The following is a 26,444-nucleotide window of genomic DNA, read 5'->3' on the forward strand; positions in this document are numbered from 1 at the left end:
ATAACAGATGCTCTAAACCTTGATTTGGTTTCTGTTGGTACCATTATAAGCTTAATCTGAGACTATCTTGGAACCACACTTTACAATGTATGTCAACACTCTCATCTTTTGCTCTGGAAATTGATATTTCAGGTTGCTCCAATTGCCCAAGTCCAACTGCAAAAAAAAAAAAAATCCCATGAACAAATGATACACAAAGAAGCTACAAAAAAGAATGACTTAATTTTCTCCTGGAGACTAAAGTGGCAAGGGGCAACTCACAAGCCCAGAGGGAAGATAGGATGAGAAAGTGACAATCCTGGGAGCTGAGGCCTCAAGTCAGTGCAGGAGGGTATGGATGTTCTAGTGTCTCAAAAAAGTGGAGGGTCAGGTGATTTTTTTGGTTTTTCAAGATCTGGTGCTATTATGAGTGGTTTGGGGGTTTCCTGCACCACATGAGCTGAGCAGATTGGATATATGTATTAACTCTGTGAAAAGACTCCCTGACACACACTGTTATTCTTGTTTGGTGGGAGGAATGGTTCTGTTACCTACTCACCTTTTCCCTCTGCAATTTCACACTGTAAACTATTGCTTTGGACCTATGAAGACATGGCTGCTGCATCCTGTCATCATGTCTGTCTGCCTGTGATTTGCTCTTGAGTCAGAATTCAGGTAAGAATCCTGACCTTAATTTTTCAATATCACAACCAAGAGACTCAGAGGCTTTCAGTAACATTATTCAATATGTCATATATACAAGTACTAGAGTATATTTCTGTTTCTTTTTAAAGCAATTGGGATATCTCCAAGCAGATTATCACTCAGAAGAGTCACATTTCAACCTTAATCTGGGTACCTCTAGGAAGAAACTGGACTGCAATTTCTGGAAGGTTCAATACAGAAAAATCTCTAGGAATCAGCTTCTATTCTCCCTTATCCATTGAATTTCATGAATGTTTGTTGTGTGTAAGGGTGGTCTCAAATTAATGTTATATTTAATACTCAATGATAGCATCTAATAGCCACTGAGGACTTGCTACTTCTCAGACAAAGCTCGAGAGGTTTCCTTATGTTGTTTCATTTAACTCTCTCCACAGTCCTGTGAAGTGGGTATTACAATCATTTCCATCTGGAGAAGAAGGGCAGTGGAAAAAGCATTAAATGATTCATTCAAAACTTTTTTCTACATAGTAATGAATAGATATGTGATTGCTTGGTGTTATTCATATATATATAGATATATATATATATTTAGTGAGATTTGCATAATTGCCTTTATATTATTTTATTATGGTTAAATAATTGGGACCAATAATGCAGATCTTTAGATAATCTATATGAACATTATATTTTAGGACAAGAGACAATTAATGCCCTCCTTTATCACTTAACTATATAGAATATTAAATAAGATATTTAAGATCTGGGGCCTCAGTTTTCATAAGAGTATGGTGCTTACATAAGTATTTTTAGAGGTGGTAAAGTGCTTACATTATCATATTATACAAGGATAATGCATAAAATTCCCAGATATTAGTACTCAACACATCATGATTCTTCAATGATATTATCTATTCTTAGTATTACTGTTATCATCTATCAAGATAAAATTACTTCTTAAATATATCATTTAGTTGTAGATGGACACAATACTTTTATTTATTTTTATGTGGTGCTGAGGATCTAACTCAGTGCCCCACGTGTGCAAGGCGCATGCTCTACTACAGAGCCACAAACCCAGCCTCAAGATAAAATTACTTTTTGAATTTTTTTTTCAACAAAACCATAGTTTCTTGTTAAGGAAAACATGCAAAATTAAGAACACCGTGTGGCAGAACGCATAGTAATGTATTTCCTTGGGAATTTTCAAATTTCCTTGATCATTCTTCAAATTTTGAACAATTATATTCCCATTTTAAAAAAAAAAAATCCTTCTATCAAAACAAATATAAATTTTAAAAAGTTATTATATACTCCATAAACACTTCTTTATACTGTACTGTGAACATTTTCTACTTTTGCTGCTAAATCCATAATACACTGATTTCAGAGGCTGTGTGGTATTCCATCCCTGGAAAGTGCTGGGGCTCTGTGTCTCTTTCCCCATTATTTGCCCAGTATTTTGAGTCCTGCAAGTCTGCCAGGGAGTTCTCTAAGATCTAGCCCAGGCATCTCACTGCAGACACCTCTCCACTGCTCTCTGGGACTCTCTGGTACACTAGATAAAACAATTTTGGAGCTTTCTCACATATACTGTCAAAGAGAGGGTTATTTTTAAGTATTGCTCATTTTTGCTTGTAGCAATAAGGCTTTACAATTAATAACATATCTAACATGTACTGAGGACTGGCTAATGGTGTTTTAAATGATTCTTTTGCTGCCATTTTCCGTGTCACCAAATCCTGAGAAGTGGTATTATAGTGATCTCCCTGTGACAGGTGAGAAGAGTAGGACAAAGATGACTTAACTCCAATCATAACTCTGGTAACCATGTGAGCTTGGATAAGTAACACATGCTCACTGAAGATATCTGAGTAAATGTGCTATGAAATGATGATAATAAAAGCATTCATTATTTTCTTTTAAGCATTTTCATAATACTTATAATATGTCTGGATCATTGCATATATTTTACTTTAGATGGCCTTTACAGGTAGTTTCCTGGTCTCTTCTCTGAGTAAGCCTTATGTTTAAAAACATATCAGGTCCTTAAAAGAATTAGGTAAATATCATAATTAATGACCTATAATAATAAGAACCCCTGTTAACTACTAACCCTCTCTGATGTAAACTAAATTATACAAAATTTTTGTTTCTCAGTTTCTACATCTGTAATAGCCTAAATATCTTTCAGATGTATGTAATAGGGTAAAGTATAAAGAAGAAATAACCCATTCACCCTGTTAAGAAATAAAACCCATCTTTAAACTTTAATGCTTTTTTAAAATTTTATTTCTTCCATCAATACAGAAATTTCCATATTTGAGAGTTAATATACACATATTCATACTTTATATGTTATCTTATGTTGGATTATAAACATTTTCACTTTTATTATAAATGCTCAAAATGTCATTTTTAAGTTCCCATGTTTCTATCATTTGAATGCAACACAAATTACTTGCCTCTTTCATTCATCACTGAACTGTGTCACTATTTTTTATAGGGATCATATTAAAATCTGCTAAATTTTTTTTCATAAGGCCAACTCCTCTGGAGATACTACATTATTTACCAAGGCACACTGATCTTCTGTCCCTTACACGAGGATATCCATGCAGAAACTTTATCAAAGGTCTTTGAAAAAAATTAATTCACATTTTTCATCCATTTCTCTTGGTAAATACCCATCTTCCTACATTTAGTGTGTTTCTCCCAGATGCTTATTTTTATTTGACATGCTTAAAAACATAGGGAACTAAGAAAGTTAAAGGTCTACCCTTAATAATTGGTCATGGTCAGAAACAGCCTAGATAAGGATGTGAGTTAAAGAAATATTAGTGAACCAATGAGGGGTGCATTGCACAGGGGTTGTCTTGATTGTGTGTGACAACAATGGCACACCATGAGTAACTTTCTACCTGCACCTTGCACTTAGCAAACATCTCTGGATGCTGGCATGATGAACATTGGCAAAGCCCGTGCCTCTCAGTCCAAAGACAGGGATAGAATTGGTTGGGAAACAGTCAAGTGAAGATTTGGAAGCACAGTGCCTGGGTCCAGCTGTGAACTCAAGTGTAGGCATGGCCCATGAAAGCTTCTGGGCAGTCCAGGAGAGCTCAGAGAAGGCAGCCTGAGACTGGAAGCCCAGCTGTGGAACTGGTTGTGGTTGCCTGTTTAGGAAGGGATGTGGGAGTACTCAAGCCCAAGGAGGGGATTCCCCACTGCACAGTAGTACATGGCTGCATCTTCTTTTTCTATGGAATGTGTGGTAAGGACTGAAGACAGAGTTCAAAAATACGTTTGCACCTCAACAGTTCGAGAATACTTTTTCGCCTCAATTTTGTTTTTCTTCCCATTCAAGGGACCTCGAGCTGGGGATTTTGTTTAGGTAACTTAAATCAGATGCTCCAAGGTCTGATTTGGTTTCTGCCAGTACCAATAAATGGCTTCATTTTCAGAATATGTGTTGAATATGTACTTGAAATTTATGTTAACACTTTTCTTTATTTCTGCAGAAACAGATACATCATACTACTCCATTTCTGACCATCCAAGTCCAACTGTGAGGTAAAAAGGAGAATATGAAAAGTAAACATGAAAGAATCACTACAGTCACTCATCAAGAAAAAATGAATTGGGCAGAGTGACTCACCAGCCCAGAAGGAGAAGAAGGTTACAACTTGCAGTAGTGACATGTTGACTGCCAGCTGTGTACTCAAGAAGTGGGGACCTGGTGTCTGGATGTCTCAGGTCAGTGACAGGAGGGTGTGACCTGAACTTGGGTGAGGAAAGGAATTAGTGGGTTGGGTGATTCTTGGGCCCTTCAGTACTGGCTTCAGACTGAACATTGTGCCCAGCAGGCTTGCCCTGTACATATTGAAATAGGGCTGATGGTCATAGGGCTCTTTGCATGAATGTGAGAACAGGAAGGTGCCCTAGCTTCAAGGGAAGTGCCCAGGAGATATTTTATGAACTCCTTTTCTCTACATCCCATTTTTACATATTACGTATTTAATAAACATTAATTTTAATTGTATCAAATATTCAATAAACATTTATTTAGCTTTAAAAAATGTTCTCCACCTTTATAGCCACCACAATAATCAGTATAGACACTTGTAGTTGCATTATATAGATGAGGATACAGACTGCTGAATGGACTTCACAAACTCACATAGTTGAAAAGCAGAGCATGCTGGCAAATATACTCATGAAGAAACTCAGAGAAACAAAATGAAGATAAAAATGACAACATCCATGATCAGATCATGAAGGACAACAGCTATAATCATTATGGTTTTTTAATTTCCAGATTTTTTTATTTGCAGATACATTGATAGGAATATGTTTCCATGAACTACAAATGTATTTATATGTACAGAATTTTGATTTCTTTATTCAGTTCATCAAGTATTCTGAAAAACTTCCCATAGCACTGAGGCATTTTTTGATGTCTACAACTATTAATGGTCTATGTTTATCATTTAGGACCTGTCTGTTTTGTGAAAATTTCCTCATCCCTTTAAGCCTCACATACTTCCTCTGAAAATGGCTGCAATAATTATACATATATCGAAATTTTATGCAAATTTAATAAAGCATATTGATGGTTTCTGAGATATAGTAAATTTCTATTGTTTATAATTATCACTATTACATTTTAAAATTTAACCTCGTCTTCCTTTCAACCATTTCATTTTCTCTCAGCTTTCACCTGTTGAAAATTTTGGTGATTAATTTGAAGTTGTAACCTGGGTAAATCAAGGAAAATCACTAAATATCGTTAACATATTTTTCCACTTTGGGGAGCTTCTCTTTACTCTGTTCTTTCCTAAACCAACTTCATCATGGTTTCCATATGGTTTCCTACATAATCTAAGTGCATCAGGGCTCCTGTAGCCCCAGACAGTAATCATAAGTGACACTGTGTCACCCCTGTCAGGTCCCACATTCAGCAGGTATGAATACAGGTCCCACAGCTCCTACAGAGGAAAAAAGGAGAACCCCTCTGGCTCAGATAGCTGCATCTTCCTTCTGAGGCCCTGTTTTCCCTCTTTTCCAATAAATATCATTTCTGAGGTGCTCAACACTGGAAGCCCTAGGCCAGAAGTCCCATGGGGTACCATTAGAAGGGCTGGCTGAACATTCACACAGGTATTTGTCTCCAGTAGAGAAAGTAGAAAAGAAGTGGAGGCTGTTGCCTGAGTCAGTCTGTGGGCCCTGGGTGCTGTTAAGACTTGGGCTGCCCTTGCCACCCTGGAACCCACTAGGAGTCGGGTATCATCCTTTTAGTCATCTTTCTGCTACTCACTGTCCTCAGCAGCATCCAGCACTTTGCTCTGTGTCATCTGGGATTTGGACTCCCCCTCTGAATCTGCTGGTGCACTAACAGACCTGAACTCATCACTGTTGACTCCACACCAAGCCCTTGGGGTGCAAAGCTTCCCCCTGCAGCTTGTCATCCAAATCTTATTCAATATGTTCCCTGAAACTCTCAGTACCTCTGTAACCTATTAGAAACCCTGAAAGGCATTTAGATCTCCTCTATAAACACTTGTGCAGAAAATAGTGCTGGGTTGGGCTCATATTTGTTTATACCTGCCTCTGTTGGTGAAGTTCTACCCTGGCAGTATTGGAGGAGCTCAACATCATCTGAAACTCTCAGATTCTCCCCAGGTCTATCTTGAGTTCTGTTAGTGTTTCTACCTCTTCTGGGCTAGGACACTCAGGTTATGCGGAACAGGAATGGCCTTCACTCAATTCTTTGCCTCTCTTAACTCTTCCTATAATCTCACAGAAATTCCCAGCAGGAAATGCCACCCTTTCCTCTGGGTGAATGCTGATTTCATACCCTGAGTTTTCCTTATATAATACCTCTTATAAAATTCTTATCTTAGTTTCCAAGCTTGTCTTCTGACTTATAAATGCAGATTCATCATTAGAAGATAGCATTTGCTTTGGGCTGAGGATGTGGCTCAAGCGGTAGCGCACTCGGCTGGCATGCTTGGGGTCCTGGGTTTGATCCTCAGCACCACATAAAAATAAAATAAAGATGTTGTGTCCACCGAAAACTAAAAAATAAATATTAAAAAATTCTCTCTCTCTCTCAAAAAAAAAAAGAGAAAGAAAATAGCATTTGCTTTAAACTTAACTGGTCTTGAAGCCTACTCTCTTACAATAAACTCAAAAGTAAGTTTGTTTTAGTCACATCTACAATCTCCTTCCATGGGTTTTAAATCTCAGGGTTTAGCTGGGGATGTGGCTCACTGATGGAGCATATTTGCCTGGCATATGTGAGGCCCGGGGTTCATTCTCCAGCACAATCAATCAATCAATCAATCATTATCTCATTGTTCAGTTTTAATAAAGAAAGTGCAATAGGAGACAAAATGTAAAGGAGAGAATGAAAATATGGTCAATATCTATTTCTAAGACTTGATCCTCATTACTCATTTTGATCACTTGCTTGAGTCCTGGCTTTGTGGTTTTAATATTTCTCCATGTAGCCCACCCATGACATTTTATGCTAAACCAAATTCATGAACTTAACTGATAAGATAAGTGGCTTTCATAGTCTTTTCCTCTCTGGCATGGAAAAGGGTCTTGGGGCAGAATATTCAGGACTGGATCTCTTCCTGATGTGTGCCCAAAGTGAAACTCAGCCATGATTTCCTGGGCAACTACTCCATCTGTCCTAGCTGGGCTGGGCTTGGGTGGGCAGTAAATCTGGACAAGTCACATTTACTCTTAAACTCCACAGTATGTTCTTGTGATGTTAGTAACCTATGAAGATATTTGAAATGGCCCAATTGTGCAAACTGAAACACAGTGACCACCTCTAATTCGTAGTTATTTTTTCTAGGAATAATTCTATTTTCAGGGGATTTATGATGATTCCCTGAGATTCGGAACACATTTAAAACATCTAACATACACTATGAGGCACCAATGGGAGCGCTGTTCCTTTCCAGCACTTTTATCCTGAGTTTTTCATCATTACTAGAAATCTCAGGGAAATGGATTAGTGGAATTTGCCTGCTCTCTGAGATGGTCAGGCAGTTTCAACATACTCATTGTCTACATATGAAACCAACTCAGCAGGCAATTATGCAAAACCAGACATTAGGGGCACAGTTACCAGCATCTGAGGGTGCAGTTGATAGTCATCAGACTCTCTTTCCTGTTTCCTCTATAGGAAGGCCTCAATCTAAGGAGGACAGGAAGTGCTGCAGGCTGGGGCTGAGGCCTAGCAGGGCTCAGGGCTGAAGGAGGCAGCTCCATGTTGGGGAGCAGGTAGTCACAGACATATTGAGGGGTGGGTATGCTCATTATTTTAGCTCTAATGACATAGTTTCAGAGGCTATAATATTAGGTCATAATGTCTTACTTTTCTGTGAATTTTATTTTGAATACCAAAAGGAGGCAGACAGAATATATACTTCATGAATGGAATTATTTGCTTATAACCGACCTTAAATAAAAATTTCTTTTCTCCCCAAGTAAATATCAAATCCTCAAAAACACTGTTTGGAGTTTGTCAGTACCAAAATGTGTATGAAAAATTATGCCTGGATAACAGGCAGTGAAATATATGCTTCCTTTCTGTTACTGAAATAATATTTTCACTTGTTTTCATTGTATTTATTCAATTTCAACAATAGTATTTCCAACAAAACAAAAATTATCAAGAGAAAAGCATTCATTTTCTGAATATCCATTAATCAATCTGAGAAATAGGAAAAAAATCATATTTCTGGAGCGACAAGCAGATGAACGTTGTAGCTATAACATCTTGCCTTTTACACTGTGTGCCAAAGGATAAGACTGAGGAGGTGGGATACTGAAGCAAAGTAGTCGACATACCAGGATATAGGGGAAGGAGTCCTAGAGTGTAAGAAGAGAAAATAGGTATCTCAGACCCCTCCGCCCAGATCCATTCTTTCTATAAGACTTTTCTATAGGACACCAAAATAATCAGTCCATTTACATTCTAGGTTTTAGGGTGCTTTCTTTTTATAATTGATGTTTTATCAACATTATTTAATGGATATCAGGTAAAAGTTGGATTAAGTTAAAAAGTCTGCCATGACCTGAAGGCACCTGTGGACTTCTCCAGGTGAGGCCATCACTGGTCATTGTGTACACCAAACCCTCACAACAAAGGTCAAACCCACCCATGACTCTCACATAGGGTTCTGCTCTGGACTCACATTGGCTCCAGCATCTGGTGAATCCTTTTTGGTGTGAATGTGGGAAGCACTTATTCCCTCCTTCCTCCCTGGGAGGGGAGGACGTTGCCATGGCACTCCCAACAGGGCTTTTTAGAGAAAGTTTACACAGATATTGTCCCCCCAAATTCTCTAAGCTCCTCTTACATTCAGTATTGACATAGCTCATGAGCCAATAGTTGGGGTCAACAATTTTTTTCCATCACTTAGCATGTCCTTGGGAAATGTATTTAGTCCAGGTTTTCTCAACCTCTGCATTGTTGACATTTAAGGCTATATAGTCTTTGGTCATGGTAGAAGAGAGGGAAGCAGTCTTATGAACTGTAGGATATTTAGTAGCATCTGTGGCCTCTACCAGCCACATACCAGTAGTGTTCCCCCCACGCTTCTGTGACTACCAAAAATATCCTCAGACATTGCCAATGCACCCTGGAGAGGGGATTGCCCTCAGGTGAAAACTAGTGCTGTTTTAAGAAACACATAAAACTGATTATTATTTTTTTTTTAATTTAGCTCTCAGCCAAGATGTGAGCAAAATGAAATTTCCACTAAATTCCAATATGAAAAATATCTCATGTTATTAGCTCATGAGCAAAATCATTTACTCTTATTTGTACAATATCTTTTATTGAGGAATAGGAGTGGACATAATGATAATTCTATCACTTAGCAGATAGCACTGCTGCCTTGCTTCACCAATTGTTGCCTGTTACTTTCATATACTTGATAATAAATTCCTTTTTTTGACATCAGCCTATGATTTTTAGTGATTATTAAATCTTTTTCATAAGTAAACCACAATACCTTCCATATAGTGAGAGCTCCATAAATATTGTCTATCATTTAGAGATAATTTTTCTAGAGATCTAATTGGAATGAGTGAAAATGTTAAAATAAAACCACAATCCTTTACTTTTATGTGGTGGTTAAAATTTCCAAAAGATGTCTATGGACATTGGCTTATTCTACCCAATCAATGATATTTTAAATCCAGAGAGAGTCCCAGAGGGAATAAGCTAGTAAATGGTAGAGCTGGAAACTCTATTCCATTTCTGCACACCAAGTCAACTTGGTGGACCACAAAAGGGAGCATGAAACTATCCACTCCAGCTTCTCTTTCCAATTCTGCCTGTTACTAGCTTAACTTGGTTCTGTCTGACACTCAGTGACCTCAACTATGAAAGTGAAATAAGCACATCTGTCCCTCAGCATCATTTTAAGAAAGGAACTGGGCACAGAACAGAGCATAACACTGAAGCTCAGTGGATTCTGTATCCTTTCCATTCTTCCTCCTCCCTCTTCTGCCTCCTTGTTGAAGCAGGATCAGCACAGAGCTACTGTTGTGACTACCATTTGGGATTGGGACCCTTATCTTTATATAATCTTAGTTCCTTGACTTAAATCACATCAATAGCCCCTCCAGAGGGAAGAGGCACTGTGGGGTACTCAGCTTTGCTCTCCTGGTAGATGCCCTGGGGGATGGAGCCTCATGGTCAAGATCCTGAGCAGCCACCTCCCCTTCTTTCTTCAGAGACACCCCTATAGCCCACCTCTTTCCAGAGATGGTCAAGGATGGGAATGACTGTAATGTCCTATTTGTTCTGTGGCTGAGAAAAATAATTAATACAAAGATATGATTAAAAATAATAAAGATCTACAATATTTGAAATTTGAGGAAGTCATTTTTTTCCAAGACAGGTTCTTTCATCATGTGAAATAATTTGATGAAAAAACCACTGAATGCATTCTTCTTACTATTTCTACTGGGTTGTGTGATAAAAGTGGATGTTTATTTCTTTTATTTGGCAGTACCTTTATTGGAATCTCTGGCGCCATGAAGCCTACCCTATGACCCATTCATTTCTGCTTTCTCAGGAAACTTGGATCATAATGAAATCAAGGAATCATTTGTTTATTTTTTTTCTCCTTTGAGGTACAGAGTGATAACAGAGTTCTATTCCTGGCATTACTTACTCAAACATTCAAGCCATTTCATTGCTTAATTATCTGTGAATAGTAAATCTCTCAACTTCAACACTTTTCATTAACCAGTCAAATTTCCTACTTGGGCACATTTTTGTAGGAATGCAATCTGCAGTCTGACCTTCACGAACAGAAAAGCCTAATCTTAGTTCTCTTCTTTGCACTGGATTCCAGGTCTTGCTGGTTCAGTGTAGTGTGATGGGAATGGCAAGTTTTAATGATGGTTATACATGGCTCTAAATCTCTTCCCTGCTGCTGGCAATGTCTGCAGGATCTTGGATGCTGCAAACTCTATGTTTTCACCACACCCCTCATCTATTAGAGGTGGACAATAATATCTAAGTCAGAAAAACTATGTAAAGCTCAGGATCTGACACCTGCTTGGTCCTAAGCCCCTGCCAGTCCCTCCCTGGATAGTTGTACAGGAAGCAGAACGGAATGTGACCTTCTCAGGGAAGACTGTGGTTTTGTCTAGTTCGAACTTTATTTCCCATCCATGTTGGAAAATATTTCTGTGCTCCCTAGCAGGTTAACTGTGGGAATTGCAGTGTCAAAGCTTATAAAGGTTCATATCTTTGTGTTCCATCTTGACAAACTTCTGATGCTCAATAAACAGTTTTTTGTTGTGCCCTTTTTCCTTATTTAAATATAGATCATTAGAACTTCAATGTGAGAAAAAAAATGATTGCATAATAAATTTATCTGCAGATGGTTTCTAAGTAAACATTGTATTTAAACAGTTTAAATGCTTTAATGTAGCCCTGGAGAATGGAGCTTAAGAACACAGTTCAAGAAAGAAATCATAATGTGAGTGGAAAAATTCTTTGATTTCTCCCAAAATGTCTCCATTCAAAAGTACTTTTTTTGCAAATCACTCTGCAATCCATGCAGTAGAGTGTGAATCAGACAGAACTGGGCTTAAATACCAGCTATCAAGTCACTTACTTGATTAAAGTGCCAAATTTATAACTGTAAGATATTAATAATATTGAGATAATAACAATAGAAAGCTTTTATTTTTATAAAAGTTTTTTTATTTGTGTAGTAGTGTTGTGGGGCAGGTCATTCAGAAAACACACCAAGTCCCAGTTTTGTCCAAATCAAAGAGCTGGCCAGCCAGCGACTGCTTTTCATAACTGTCGCTTCAAGGAGACTGAGCATTTTAGAATATTTAAAGGCAAAAAAACCACACCTGGGTTGACATAACTGCAAACAAGCAGATACAGAGACAATTGGACAGTTAGTGAGACAATGCGATGGGGACATTGGTGTTTCCCATGGGACTTTCCAGGGTGGTATAGCAGCAAGTAAGCAGAAGGGAAGTGGTCAAAATGACCCCAGTTCAGTACAAGTGAGAGAATGGTTACTAATATCTAAACAATCAATCTCTGACAAGGTACATTGCCCAAGAAAAATGGAAACCGAAGAGAATAATTTTACATTGTGTAAGAATTGCTATTTTGTGTTGCCCAGTATGTTATGCTAGGTAACTATTAATGGGTACAGAGGTGGGGCTTTCCCGGAGAAGCGTTTCTTACATAATATGAAGTTTCAGGGTAAAATGGAGTCTGTTTGGTCATTGTCTATATAGCCTGGCCCATAACAGTAGAATATGTTTATGCACTTTGATATGTCATACATAGATGGGATATAATTTCTCATTTTTGAGTGTACACATTGTAGAATTATATTGTTCATGCAGTCTCATATATACATAAAGAAATAATGTCTGTTTCATTCTACTATCCTTCCTATCCCCATATGCCCTGAACTCCCCTCCCTTTACTTCTCTCCACCTATCTAACGCTATTCTTCTCTACTGCCTCCCTCCTTATTGTGAATTAGCATCCGCATATTAGAGAAAACATTCAGCCTTTGGTTTTTGGGGATTGGCATATTTTGTTTAGCATGGTATTCTCCAATTCTATCCATTTATTGGAAAATGCCATAATTGCATTCTTCTTTAGAGCTGAGTCATAGTCCATTGAATATATACAATATTTCTTTATCCATTCATCTATTGAAGGACACTTAGGTTGGTTCCATACTTTGCTTATTTTGAATTGAGCTGCTATAAACATTAGAATTAAGTATATAAATTGCTTCCTATTGTGCCTAGCACGTAAGTGCTATTATTATTATAATCTTATCAGAACTTTTATTAAAATTTTATTTTCCTATAGAACTAAGGTCCTTGAGAAAATACTCTGTTTATTCAATCCTGTGCACATAAACTGGCTAACTTATAGGTGTTCTTTGTTATTGTTGTTTTGTTATGCCATTGTCTTTTTGGTTTAGTTGATTTGTTTTTAGTATTTTTTTTTACTAAGCAAAGAAAATAAGAGCCCAATCTAGACTGCAAATTTTCTATACATAAATATAAATTTTGGTAATTATTCTGCAATTTTATGTGAACAAAATAAAGGCAACAGGACCACAGTAGAATACTAATGATTAGCATTTAATTAAAATACTGAAAATGTGACTTAGAAGTGCCAAGAAAGTGGATTAAATCCGCAGAAGAGACAGATCCATTTTAGCAATAGTAGAATTGGATTTTAGATGAATGCATCAGGCACTCCTCTCCCTCAACAGGTAAGTAAAATTTGGATTGTTTTGCCACCCTGCCCTTATCTATGGTTTTAAAGAACATCAAGCTCAGTGATAGAGCACTCACCCAACATTGGTAATGTCCTGAATTTAGTCCCAAGCACTGCAAACAAATAAACACAATATATTAAGTGCATGGAATTGGATTTATCATAATATTGGTTCACAAAGCACAGTAAACATTCATCTAAATATAGATCTCTTGTATTATTGATCTTATTCTACCTATGTGTCAGAGATTTACTTAACAAATCCACAAATATCTGAGATAAGAATCCATCACATAACACAAGAATAATTACATTACAAGTGTTCTACATGATCCTCTCTATTTTGATAGGCTATTGAGCCACTGCAGCCTGATCTCCTCACCTGTAAACAAAGGTCTTGCAATTACCACATATTTTTTAAAAATAAAAAATAAATGTTTGCTATTAGACAGTTTAGAGACTATGAAAAATAAAAGAAAAAAATTCGTTAAATTCTCAAAAGAAGAGAATTTAATGATACTCCCTCAAGACTTGTGGAGGTTCCTGTGTATCACTCAAGGAACGGCCACACATCCTGTTATGTTAGAGGTGAGATCGTGGTGGCTTTGTGGAAAGTGAAGTGAACGCTGTTGGATAAATTTGTCTTCCTGCTTTCAGAGTGCTGTGCTCACTGGGGGATAAGCCTCACCTACTTCTTTGGCATCTGCTTTGTGTCTTCTCTGCTCCTCCAGATCCACTCTCCACCTCTCTCCGCCCTCCCCACTCTTTAAGGGTCAGACCCATGGGCTGCATTAATAGTTCCTTGTTGTCTGAGTGATCTTAGGGACCAGTCAAAGGAAGCACCAGTAGAGGACTAGGAAGAGGGAGAGGGGTGAAGCCAGGGTTCCCTCCCTGACAAGTGGCCTTGAGTTGATTGCATCTTCCCCAGTGGCCAAGATATAGTGGCATTCACCCCATGGCCAGAAGCTTCATGTCCAGGATCCAAGAGGTGGAGCTAGGAAAGCCCATTCTCTTCCACATCAGTTAGCCAACTTGAGGAGTCTGTGGATTTTTCCACTGGCACCTGAATCCACAGGCTTGAAATCCCAGGTCCCAAGGAGATGCACAAGCCCACTAAGCTACTCTGAGCACCCAAAGTGTCAGCATTGTCTCTAACTTGTCAGATTCTATCAGTAGGAATGAGGAGAAAAGGCATAGTTTATTTATTAAAAGAAGGGTCTGTTTTTAAAAAAGAAGAAAAATTAGTGGCCAAGCAGAGCCCATCCTAGGCTTTTAGGTGTTCTCTAAGTGCTAAATAATATGTAGCGAGAGTTTCATCACGAAGCATATGAATTCTTTTAAAAAGTAAATTTTAAAATAATATTTTTAAGAGATAAATGTGGATGCTAATTCACAATGGGAGAGGCTAAGGAAGAATAGAGTTACTTTAGATTAGGTAGAGAGGAGTGAAGGGAGTCCAGGGGGTATGGAGGTAGGAAGGATAGTAGAATGAATCAGATATTATCACCCTATGTACATATATAACTATATGACCAGTGTGATTCTACATCATGTACAACCAAAAGAATGAGAAATTTTGATGTGATGTATCAAACTGCATTCTACTGCCATGTATAGCTAGTTAAAACAAATTTAAAAAAATTTAAAAATAAAAAAATAAATGTTTGCTGTTAGTTTAGAGACTACAAAAATGAAAGAAAAAATAATCATGTGTTCATAAGGTCAGCATCTAGAGATGTCCACTCCCAAGTCTCTGCCAGTATCTGTACCCCAGGTTGCCTCTAGGGAGCCCATTCATAGGACTACAAAAAGAGCACTCAAGACAAGTATCAAACATGGTTTTCCAACGGCGTCTAGCAATTTCTAGAATTATGACTTTCATAGAAGATTCCTACGTAATAAATATCACTTTTACCACATGACCAGTTTTAATGAAAAATATAAGATAATTACAAGACCTTTGTTTACAGGTGAGGAGATAAGGCTGCAGTGGCTCAATAGCCTATGCATCACCACACAGCCCAAAATGAGGTAGCCCAAGTGAGCCCTGAGCATCTCTGTGAGAGGCCTACCACCTGACCACTTTGTCCTCCATATTCATGGGAAGATCAATATAAAGGCTATTGGAAAAGATAAGAACCAGAATTATTCTTACCTCAACCCTTTTATCAGCAAAAATATAGAATTTTTTTTCTGTTTATATATTTAAGACCATATTTCAAGAAAGTGTTTTATAAACACATTCAAACAATCATGAACTGAGCTAGATGTAACCACAATTTATGGAGATTTACAACCATGAGATGCCTTTTAAGTTGAGCTCTGTCATTGCAGTGGCAAACTGCAACCTGGAAGCAGAAAGTGACTTAACAAGAGCAACCTCCACCCTTGACAGAGCAAATAAAACTTGTAATTTCTGCTGTGCATAATGCCTGGCCCAGAGTAGTCTATTAAAAATGATTGTCAGTAATAGTCCATTGTGCATATATACCACAGTTTCTTTATCCATTCATCTATTGAAGGGCATCTAGGTTGCTTCCACAGTTTAGCTATTGTGAATTGAGGTACTATAAACATTGATGTGGCTTTGTCCCTGTAGTATGCTGATTTTAAATCCTTTGGGTATAGGCCAAGGAGTGGGATAGCTGGATCAAATGGTGGTTCCATTCCAAGTTTTCTTTTTTTAAAAATTTTTATTGTTGGTTGTTCAAAACCTCACATAGTTCTTGACATATCATATTTCACACTTTGATTCAAGTGGGTTATGAACTCCCATTTTTACCCTGTATACAGATAGCAGAATCACATCGGTTACACATCCACTGATTTACATATTGCCATACTAGTGTCTGTTGTANAATACTCCAGTTGTGATAAATGCCACAGTTTTTTTTTATCCATTCGTCTATTGAAGGGCATCTAGGTTGGTTCCACAGTCTTGCTATTGTGAATTGTGCTGCTATGAACATCAATGTAGCAGTGTCCCTGTAGCATGCTCATTTTTAGGTCTTTAGGGAGTAGACCAAGAAGGGGAATAGCTGGGTCAAATAGTGGTTCCATTCCCAGCTTTCCAAGAAATCTCCATACTGCTTTCCAAATTGGCCGCACCAATTTGCAGTCCCACCAGCAACTGTACAAGTGTACCCTTTTCCCCACATCCTCGCCAGCACTTGTTGTTGTTTGACTTCCTAATGGCTGCCAATCTTACTGGAGTGAGATGGTATCTTAGGGTGGTTTTGATTTGCATTTCTCTGACTGCTAGAGATGGTGAGCATTTTTTCATGTACTTGTTGATTGATTGTATATCCTCCTCTGAGAAGTGTCTGTTCAGGTCCTTGGCCCATTTGTTATTTGTTTTCTTATTGTTTAATTTTTTGAGTTCTTTGTATACTCTGGTATAGCGATACCAGATTTCAAACTATACTACAGAGCAATAGTAACAAAAACAGCATGGTACTGGTACCAAAACAGGTGGGTGGACCAATGGTACAGAATAGAGGACACAGAAACCAATCCACAAAATTACAACTATCTTATATTTGATAAAGGGGCTAAAAGCATGCAATGGAGGAAAGATAGCATCTTCAACAAATGGTGCTGGGAAAACTGGAAATCCATATGCAACAAAATGAAACTGAATCCCTTTCTCTTGCCATGCACAAAAGTTAACTCAAAATGGATCAAGGAGCTTGATATCAAATTAGAGACACGGCGTCTGATAGAAGAAAAAGTCAGCTATGATCTACATACTGTGGGGTCGGGCTCCAAATTCCTCATTAGGACACCCATAGCACAAGAGTTAATAACTAGAATCAACAAATGGGACTTACTCAACTCTTATTGTTTTCTCAGCAAAAGAAAAAATAAGAGAGGTAAATAGGGAGCCTACATCCTGGGAACAAATCTTTACTCCTCACACTTCAGATAGAGCCCTAATATCCATTCCAAGTTTTCTAAGGAATCTTCACACTGCTTTCCAGATTGGTTGCACCAATTTGCAGTCCCACCAGCAATGTATGAGTGTGCCTTTTTCCCCCACATCCTCGTCAACACTTATTGTTTGTATTCTTGATAACTGCCATTCTGACTGGTGTGAAAGTATTAAAAGAGAAAAAACTTATGGCATTTGCAAGTAAATGAATGGAGTTGGAGAATATCATGTTAACAAAGTAAGCCAATCCCCCAAAACCAAAAGCCCAATGTTCTCTGTGATACGTGGATGCTGATCCATAATGGGGGGGAGGAGCATAGGAAAAAATGGAGGAACTTTGATTGGGTAAAGGGTAGGGAGGAGTGAGAAGGGGGTTTGGGAGCAGGAAAGATGGTGGAATGAGATGGACATCATTACCCTAGGTACATGTATGACTGCATACATGGTGTGATGTTACATCGTGTACAACCAGATAAATGAAAAGTTGTGCTGCGATTCTGTACAATGAATCAAGATGCATTCTGCTGCCATATATACTTAATTAAAATAAGTTAATTAATTAATAGTAAAAAATAAATAAAAACAAAAAAAGGAAAGCATTTCGCTAAGTATCTCTGATGTTAGCGGTTGGTTGTTTGACTTACTTGGGAGCAGATGTGGCAATAAAGTTTTCCTTAATATCTTTTTGCCCTGTTTGAATTTCATGCTAAGCACATATACTGCCAGTTTATTTTTTTAATACAAACATTTAAAAGAATTATTGTCAGATTAATGGAATCAGGCCAAAAATTGAACTACACCACAAACCCCAATTCAGAGTAGAACTTGGGCTTGGACTCGATTAGTAGGAGGGTTTCCAAGTTTTGTGCAGAATCAAACATCACCCACTGCAAGGCATGCATGAGATGAACATGTCATTGCAGTCTTCCCTGGGTATGGTTAGATCCTGCAGTGTGTCTTATACTCTACCCTCTAGGAAAAATGAAAACTATCTAATATATTTTTTTCTAATTGAGGGGGATACATGGATCTGAGAAAACATTGTAATGCAAATTGACTAGGACAGAAGAAGTTTTGAAAAATTATTATAACCTCTTGGCATAAAAGAATAGTGAGTGTGGAGGTTGTCCCAGATGAATAAACATGGGAGACCTAGAGAAATACTTGGAGAAAGAAAATGTCTGAAAAAGATGAGGCTGAGCATTGGTTCATTCTCATGTAAAGTCTCTTGGTCCAGAAAATGCAGAATTTAGCAACTATATGTAAAATCCACCACTGAACAATTACCTAGGAGACTGTAAAAAGCATGCTGGTGGTGACTGTGGTTCCCCAATTCATAATAATGAATGAAGAACCAAAGGTCATTTATTGATTGAGATGGCTCTGATTGTCTACTACTGTGCAATTCCCAGAAGGCACAATAGTAGGTAGCTGAGTCTTCTTTCTCTACATTGTGAATGGTGAGGGTAGACGTAGATGTCTCAGGTATCTTGTCCACCTCAAATTTGCCCACTGTAATGCCTGGTTCCAGGTTGACAGTGTCATCAGCTGAAATGAACAGTAGGTGCTTCAGGGGATGGCCAGGTCTTTCCTGATACCAGTATATGGACATGGCATAAATAGTTACTCCGGACACGATACACTCCAGGCGCGCTGTTTTGGAGAGGGTTTTAGTAATGGAAGGATGAGGTTGCTCCAGGTGACGTGCACCATACACATACACTGAAAAGAAAGAAGTTGCAGTAAATAAAACAAACTCTTGGGATTTTATAAAAAATATAAAATTAGAGAACATCAGTCAAAAGTAAGTAAACAAAACTTACAAACTCCAAGGATGGCCAGAGCCACTGCTGGCTTCAGTGACAGCATGACTGAAGACTGTGCTCTCCTCTGGGGCAGCCAGTTTTCACTGAGAAGAGGCTCAGACTCCTGTGGTTTAGTGGCGAGTCAAGGAGACAAACTCCCCACTGAGCAGGTGAAATGGGCCTCCCCATGCAGCTCTCCTGCCTCTTCCTGAAGGGGGTCCCCAACACCTATTAGCACTTCCACTCTGTGACGACAGGAATTCAAGGTCCACACCTTATGTCAGATCATGGAGCACAGATGGCATCTCTGAACGGTGAGACGACCCACTTACACAGTTGGTATTGATGCAGCTCCCACTGTGGGCAAGGGATGGGGTTTAGGAAAAGAGATTCAGTGGTATGACCTCTGACCACAGAGCTGACTAACAGAGAGACGGCATGAGTCACAGCCATGGGCAAGGGTGTGTTCTTTTTCTCTTTCATTTTTTTTTTGGTGGGGGAGGGGATTGAACTCAGGGGCACTCAACCACTGAGCCACATCTGCAGCCCTGTTTGTATTTTATTCAGAGACAGGGTCTCACTGAGTGCTTAGCACCTCGCCATTGCTGAGGCTGGCTTTGAACTTTCAATCCTCCTGTCTCAGCCTTCTGAGCCACTGGGATTACAGGCGTGCACCATCGTGCCCAGCTTTTTCTTTCTTTTAATGGACTCAGTATCTTTCACAAAGTAGATCTTCAATAACCCCACCTGTCAGGCCATGGTGGCAGGTGGTCAGGCTGTGCTGTGTATCATTTGCCCACAAAGAGTGTATCTTCACTCAGCTGGAGACTCTGGATCATCGGTCCACTGACCCCTGTTCAGCTATTCCCATATCCTACAGTTTAGGGTCACCTCACTCCACAGATCTTCATATTCCATTCCTGGTGACTGACTTTTGTTGAAGTGTGAAGTTCATGTCCTCTCCCAGCTACTGAGCTATACATCTCTACTAAACCCTAGCTTCCCCTAGAGAGGGGAAGCCATATTCCCTCTTTATGGATTACTGAGCTTGCTTTCTCTGTGTCACTTCCCAACCCAACATATTTCGTGAGTGCTGGAGTATTTATACAAAATGCTTAAAGGGGGTGGTTGTGTAGATTTCTGTTCTTACTTTATCTACTCTGCCTGAGTGGTTGCTCCCCATTGGTGGCTTTAATTATCCTAGAGGGGAGGAGAGAAGGAATGATGGGGACATTACTCCTCCATTGCCAGCCCACTCTTGTTTCCTGGGCTCCATGTGCACATCTCCAGCTCAGACAGCTACAGGTTTGTTTACACAGGACCTCAAAGTGAAAGTTAACAAAGACAGAGTGAACTCTTCCTCTAATGAAAAACATTTCCCTAAATTAGGGAACACCGTTGTCCAAGCCAGGGTCCTGAGTGTAAGCCTGAATTCTCTCCTCTAACTAATTTTTTACACTTCAATTGCTGTGGATTCTTCTACTCAAACATTTCCTGGCTCACCCTGCCTCCAACGCTTCTTTGCCTTGCCACCAACATGGTCCCTCCGTCCCGATTTCTCCATCACCTGGGGACTGAACTGACCTAGTCACTTCCCTGCTTAGGATTCTCCATCTTGCTCTACTCTGCTTCTGAGGATCAAGTCAGAGCTGTTAGGACCTGAGGTCCCTATGTGGTAACCACCTGTTCCCTTCCCTTCTGTCTTCAGCCACTCTCTCCCCAGAATCACATGATCCAAATCTATAGATTGATTGGCAGTTTTCCTCTCTGGACCACTGTATATCCCACACTTCTTGCTGAACTCCTCTTCATGTTTGGGCTCAACTTAACACTGAATCCTCCAGGAAGCTTCTCACCTAGGAGGAAGTCAGGGGTGAATGTGCCTCCAATTGCTTTCTAGTGGCGCCACCTCGTGTCTCCCTCTCTCATAGCCATTCCTGCCTAAATCTTGGCCTGCTTATTCATTGTTCTCTCAGACTCATCAGGCAATCACTAGCAGAGGAGTGAGACCATATCTTGTATTTCTTATATTCCCAGGTGTTTGTAGAATAGGAGAAAGAATGAAATAATGAGTGGAAGAGTGAACATTGAAGTATTTCTCCTCTTGCTGATATCAGTGAAAGATCACCATTTAAAGTATAATTTGTAAAGAAGAGTTACCAAGTACTTAAAGCCTTTAAAGTACTTTGTAGCCACTATCATATTGAACTCCAAAATTTTAATGTAATTCCATGGGGCCTGATGGGAATCAAATATAGAAAAGGCTCAAGGTTTAATACCTTGTCCCTGACAGATTTGAGATTGGTTCTATCTAGCTACAAAGCCTGTGCCATTTGAATTCCTCCCTCTCCTTTTTCTCATTTATCTAGTGAGAATAAAATCAGGACCCACTTTATTAGATATTTTTGAAACATAAATAAGTTAGCCCAGGTGGAGGGTTTGCAACAGTGCCTAACACACAGTGAGCCCTCAGAAACTGGTTCCTGGCAGACTCTGCCATGCTGCCTTCAATGAACATGCCCAGGTGAGCATCAGAAGCACACCAGTCCTGCTCCTGTCACACTGACTCCCTCCCGTAGAGACAGGCCAGCAGCAAGGCTCCCAGAATCAAGTGACAGTGAGAGTGAAAGAATTTGGGACCACTCCCTTAGAAATAAAATTTTGAAACGTTGTCATGATTATCCTAAAGGTGAGAATCTTGTTCGGTAAGGAAGTGAGTGAGGAGTTTGTCCCTCCTAATGTCTAGGTGCCCCATCACAGCCAATTCTCAGGATTCACTCCTATCTGGAGCCAGGTTCTGGGAGAGGTGCAGGGCCTATCCTCCTGTGCCCATCCACTTTCATCAGCACAAAGGAGAATAAGAAATGAAGAGAAAAAGCTGAGAACAAAAGGAAAGTAGGACTTGACCCCTCTTTACCCATCCCCTCTCCCACCTGGACTTGGGGGTTCACTAGAGGGGACTAATATGTGGCCTTTGCAGAAGCCAGGCATATTTTTAACTATAAATCTCCAGCCACAAACATCTGAAGTTGAGAGATAAACTATGAATTAAGGAATCTGAGGAATCAGTTTCTCTCAGAATCATTTGAACTTTCCAAACATTAATGTTTTTAGGTTATTGATTTAATGAGGAAGTCATATATACATGTTGACTCTTCCATTGAAAGAAGAGTCAACATGTATATATTCAGCTTAGAATTTAAAGAGCCTTTTGCTATTTTTCTTCCACACATAGAGCAGCATAGGGATTTTCTATTTGGTGCTGGATCATTGGAACACAGGTTTTCTTCCTTTTATTCATTTATTTTTCTTTTATGGAAGTTGGCTTCTTTATAGGAAGATAGTGGACATAGTGATATCTTATTGAAATGACTTGGATTTAATGCAGAAATTATATTCACATTTAGTCAAACTCCTATATATTTCAAATGAGTAAACAAAAATCAGAGAAGCTGGGGTGCTTCCACATCCCACATTTGAGTGATGTTCAAGGACAGGGAGCAATGAAAGGGTCCAAGGTCTCTTCCAGGGTTTATCTCATCCCCCACATGATGACCATCTTGTAACATCAGTTCTGGTGCAAGCTCTGGATGAGGGTGCTGAACATGGGTAATGTTGTTTTCCAAACTTCCAATTATTGGCTCTACTGCCACATAAGATCAGTCAGTGGGTACAAAATGAGGAAGCTGGAGAGGTGCAGATAATTTCAGATTCTGAAATTATCAGTTTCTAATAATTGGACTCTATCTGATAGAAATTGATGGGAATTAGTAAGTTCAGCCACAAAAGTAAAATTGTTATGGGGTTTATTGAAAAAGTTAAAGGAAACAGGTAAAGCTAGATATAGGGCTATTGTCATTGAGTCCAAGATATCCTAAATATAATCATTTTAACATTCAAGAAGCTAAAACGTTATTGATGAGTTATTTTACTTTCTCCCAGTATCCCATCAATGTACAGTGTTTATTTTAGAACTAGTGTCCATTCCAACTTGGATTATTGCAGTACCTACTTTCAAATACTCAATAACTTCATCAAGCCAGGGACACCTGGATTGATCGGCACTTTAGCCCGCAACCAGCACCGGCTTCATGAATGAAGGTTTGAAACCTGAGAAATCTCTAGGGAGTTTTGAATTAAAGAGACAGACTCTAATTACCTTTAAACCAGCTCCAGGATGGCTCCTCCTAGCTCCAGCCTCCAGCCACCTATTATTGTAGCAAGGTTTACTGAAGAGGCTAGTGAGAGAGAGAGAACATGCCAGGGAGTAGACTTTTATTGGGGAACAAAAAATTCTGGGGAAAATCCCATCCAATGAAGATTAAGGAGGGGCAGCATCCCAAGGTCAGGGGCGACAATTGGGTCTTTGGGGTAGTGGCCAGACACGCCTCCACATGGACAAGCCATAGGACCTGAGAAGGGTGGGGAAAGCTCTGGACACATGATGTTCCTAAGTGCCTCTCACCCAGCCAGGGAGGAAACTCAAATCACATGAGAGGATGCCTCCCACACAGCACAGCTTCTCTTTCCAGTACAGTAGAAATGCTGAACGAAGAACCTTTGAAAGGCCCCTTTTGACTGAATTGTTTCTCAAGTCTGCATCAGGCTAAGAGCTCACTTCTCTTTAGTCATATCATTTTACCTGAATTGAAAGAACAAAGAGGGACATCTCAGAAAACCCAGGAGGTAGAGAAACAGAGGACAAATTTTGTTTTTACTTGCATGAGACAGGGAAACCCAAGAGACCAAGAGTCAGTGAACATGGCCAGGCAGGATCAGGGAGTAAGAGACCTTTTTGTGCAGGATCTTGCTTAGCACACAGGGCTGTGCTGGTCCCAGGCTGCACAATAGTACATGCCCTCCTCACTCTTCCCCAGGTTCAGCACCAAAAGGGAACAGCTATTGCCATTGTTGTTGTTCAAGCCTGTGATTTTATCTGCTTTCAGAATTGAATCCCAATGCACATCCTTCCTGGACACGCCCATCCTGAGAAGGTTCTGGGGGGCTTGGCCCTCCTGCTGCCCGTACCAGTGGATGTAGCTGACCCTCATGTGGACCAAGCACTGCAGAAAGACAGAGCTTCCCTTGTGTCCCAGGACCTGGGCTGGCTGCTCCAGTTGGATGAGTGAATGACCAGCTGCAAGGGAGAGAGCAGTGAGGTAGGGGCAGCCCGAGTCAGACAGTCTCTGAAAACTTCACCACGAAAGAAGGTGGGGGACTTACCTGGAAACAGGAGAGCCCACAGGAGGGTGAGATAGCCCAGCATGGCTCTATGTTGTGACTAGGGTGACAGTGGCCAGGGTGAATGCTTGTGTCAAACTGCTGCCAAGAGCCACAGCTTGGTGGTGATGGTGGTGGTAGGGAGCAGGGTAGGGCGGGAAGCAGCAGCTCAGGCCCTAATTGGTAATTGGCAAGAGAAATGGGGAAGAGGGGAAGACAGAGGACAAACAGAAAACTAACCACAAGGTGAAGGGAGGGAGGCTGAGTGGTTGGATTTCTGAGAAACACTTAGAGAACATTGGCAGAATAATAAAAACAACAACACAACGGGGATTGCTGGGGACACCTGCATTCTAGCACCTTAAGTATTGATTTATGGCCATTGTTTATTAAATCATGAAAATAATCCAGTGTTACCCAAATTATTACTTTCAGATTAGAAGTGTAGAAAGTGAGGCTGTTATTTTTAGGAACTTGTCAAAAGCTGGACACCTGAGGGAATGAGGATGGAACATGAAGATAGGTCTGGCTGGAGACCAAGTAGACACTTTACCCTCATAGAACCATGAGTGTGCTGCTTACTTTGGAGGAAGAGACAAACACTGAAAGGCAAACTCTGCCAAATACACATGCTTCCCTTCAGTGTTGTCACTGGAGCTTGTCACCCAGAGGTCCTGTGGAAGAATTTCAGTCCCTTAAAGAGCACAACAGCTCTGTTGTTTCTCTTCCTTTTCTTCCTCCATGGTGAGGGACATCATGGGTTGCCAGAGGACTGACTAAAAGGGATCATGTGAGCAATGCATTTGCCACAGTCTCAGATGCATAGAAAATATGCAAGGATATGAGGTATTATTAGTCTGCCTCATCACCCTGGATGGAGTTCAGTAGATGTTCTCCGTTCTCTGGAGACTTGGTGTGAAATAGAAATGATGGTTTTAGAGGTGTGTGTGTGTGTGTGTGTGTGTGTGTGAGCGCACGCGCGCACACGTGCATGTGCATATGAGAAGGAAGAAGCCTACATTGGACCAAGGACCAGAACCTAGAGGCAGGCCCAGGTCACTCCAGGATCATGAGATTCCTAGATGTTGGGAAGAACATCGAAGGGGTCACACATCTGCATTGAAGCTTGGAGAAACAGACCTGGCTTTGACTCCAGGGGAAATGGAAGTCTATTTTCAGTTACGCTAATTACACCTAAGGATCTTCTAAGTAGTCAGGCAGATGGCCATGAGGGAAGGCGGTGGGCATGGCAGGAAAGGGGGCTTGGCCCTAAGGGAAGTTATGGGTCTTTGAGGTTCCACGCCAGATTCGGCTCCTGAGCTCCTCTTCTGTGGTAGAGCCAGGCTTGCTCAGTGCAACCAAAGTTTCCAGTGTCCCCAGAACCAGGCTTCAGGTTGTACGGAGTTGGTGACCTGCTCGTCAAACATAAAGGAAATAGAAAATTTTGAAGAATGATATTTTGGTACCCCCATATATACCCTCTCTCGACATCTAGTACTGCTATAGTTAAGAGTTAGGAAGTGACAGCTATGCCATCTCCACATGAAAAACAGTTAGAAAGAGTCACAGTGGAGACCATGAGCAATGTGGTGGTGGGAAAATGGCCAAATCACTTGCTTTCTATTTTTATTTTTTTCCAGCTTTTCAACAGTAAGATGACATTATTGGGGGGTTGTGTTTGTAACCACTATTTTATGAAAATAAATTTTATTTTGTGTTGTCAACACTCAAAATTTTGTCTCTCAGTTGTTATTGTGACCGTTTTAATCAGCTACTGCTCATTAAAACTTGAAAATCATTTGCAATTGACAAAAATAAATTTTAATAAAATCACCCATAAATCTGAAGCCCCTTACTCTTGTGGGTTAAAAAGCCACTTACATTTTGGGTGACATTTGTTTTTTTTTTTTGTTTTGTTTTTTTTTTTGGTGCACTTTTCTTCCTAGTACAGTGCATCTGTGATCCTTTTCCAATGGACCAACAGGTTATAGTTATCTAAATTACAAGTTGAAACAAATAGTATGGAGAAATT

General features: G+C 39.7%; 1 long non-coding RNA gene and 1 gene segment (V, D, J or C); one reads left to right on the forward strand and one right to left on the reverse strand.

The window, feature by feature from the left end:
- LOC107146187 overlaps positions 1-19,569 on the reverse strand; it is a 39,005-nt gene extending 19,436 nt beyond the window's left edge. Inside the window, 2 exon segments of the C gene segment in view lie at positions 18,795-19,109; positions 19,211-19,569. Of these exon segments, the coding sequence occupies positions 18,795-19,109; positions 19,211-19,256 (361 nt within the window).
- LOC125611528 lies at positions 384-25,948 on the forward strand. Its single transcript, XR_007341707.1, has 3 exons — positions 384-654; positions 4,161-4,395; positions 24,139-25,948. It is a non-coding gene; the product is annotated as an uncharacterized LOC125611528 (long non-coding RNA).
- The last annotated feature ends 496 nt before the right edge of the window (positions 25,949-26,444 follow it).

The sequence above is a fragment of the Marmota marmota genome, unplaced genomic scaffold (assembly GCF_001458135.2).
Source record: "Marmota marmota marmota unplaced genomic scaffold, marMar, whole genome shotgun sequence".
NCBI lineage: Eukaryota > Metazoa > Chordata > Mammalia > Rodentia > Sciuridae > Marmota > Marmota marmota.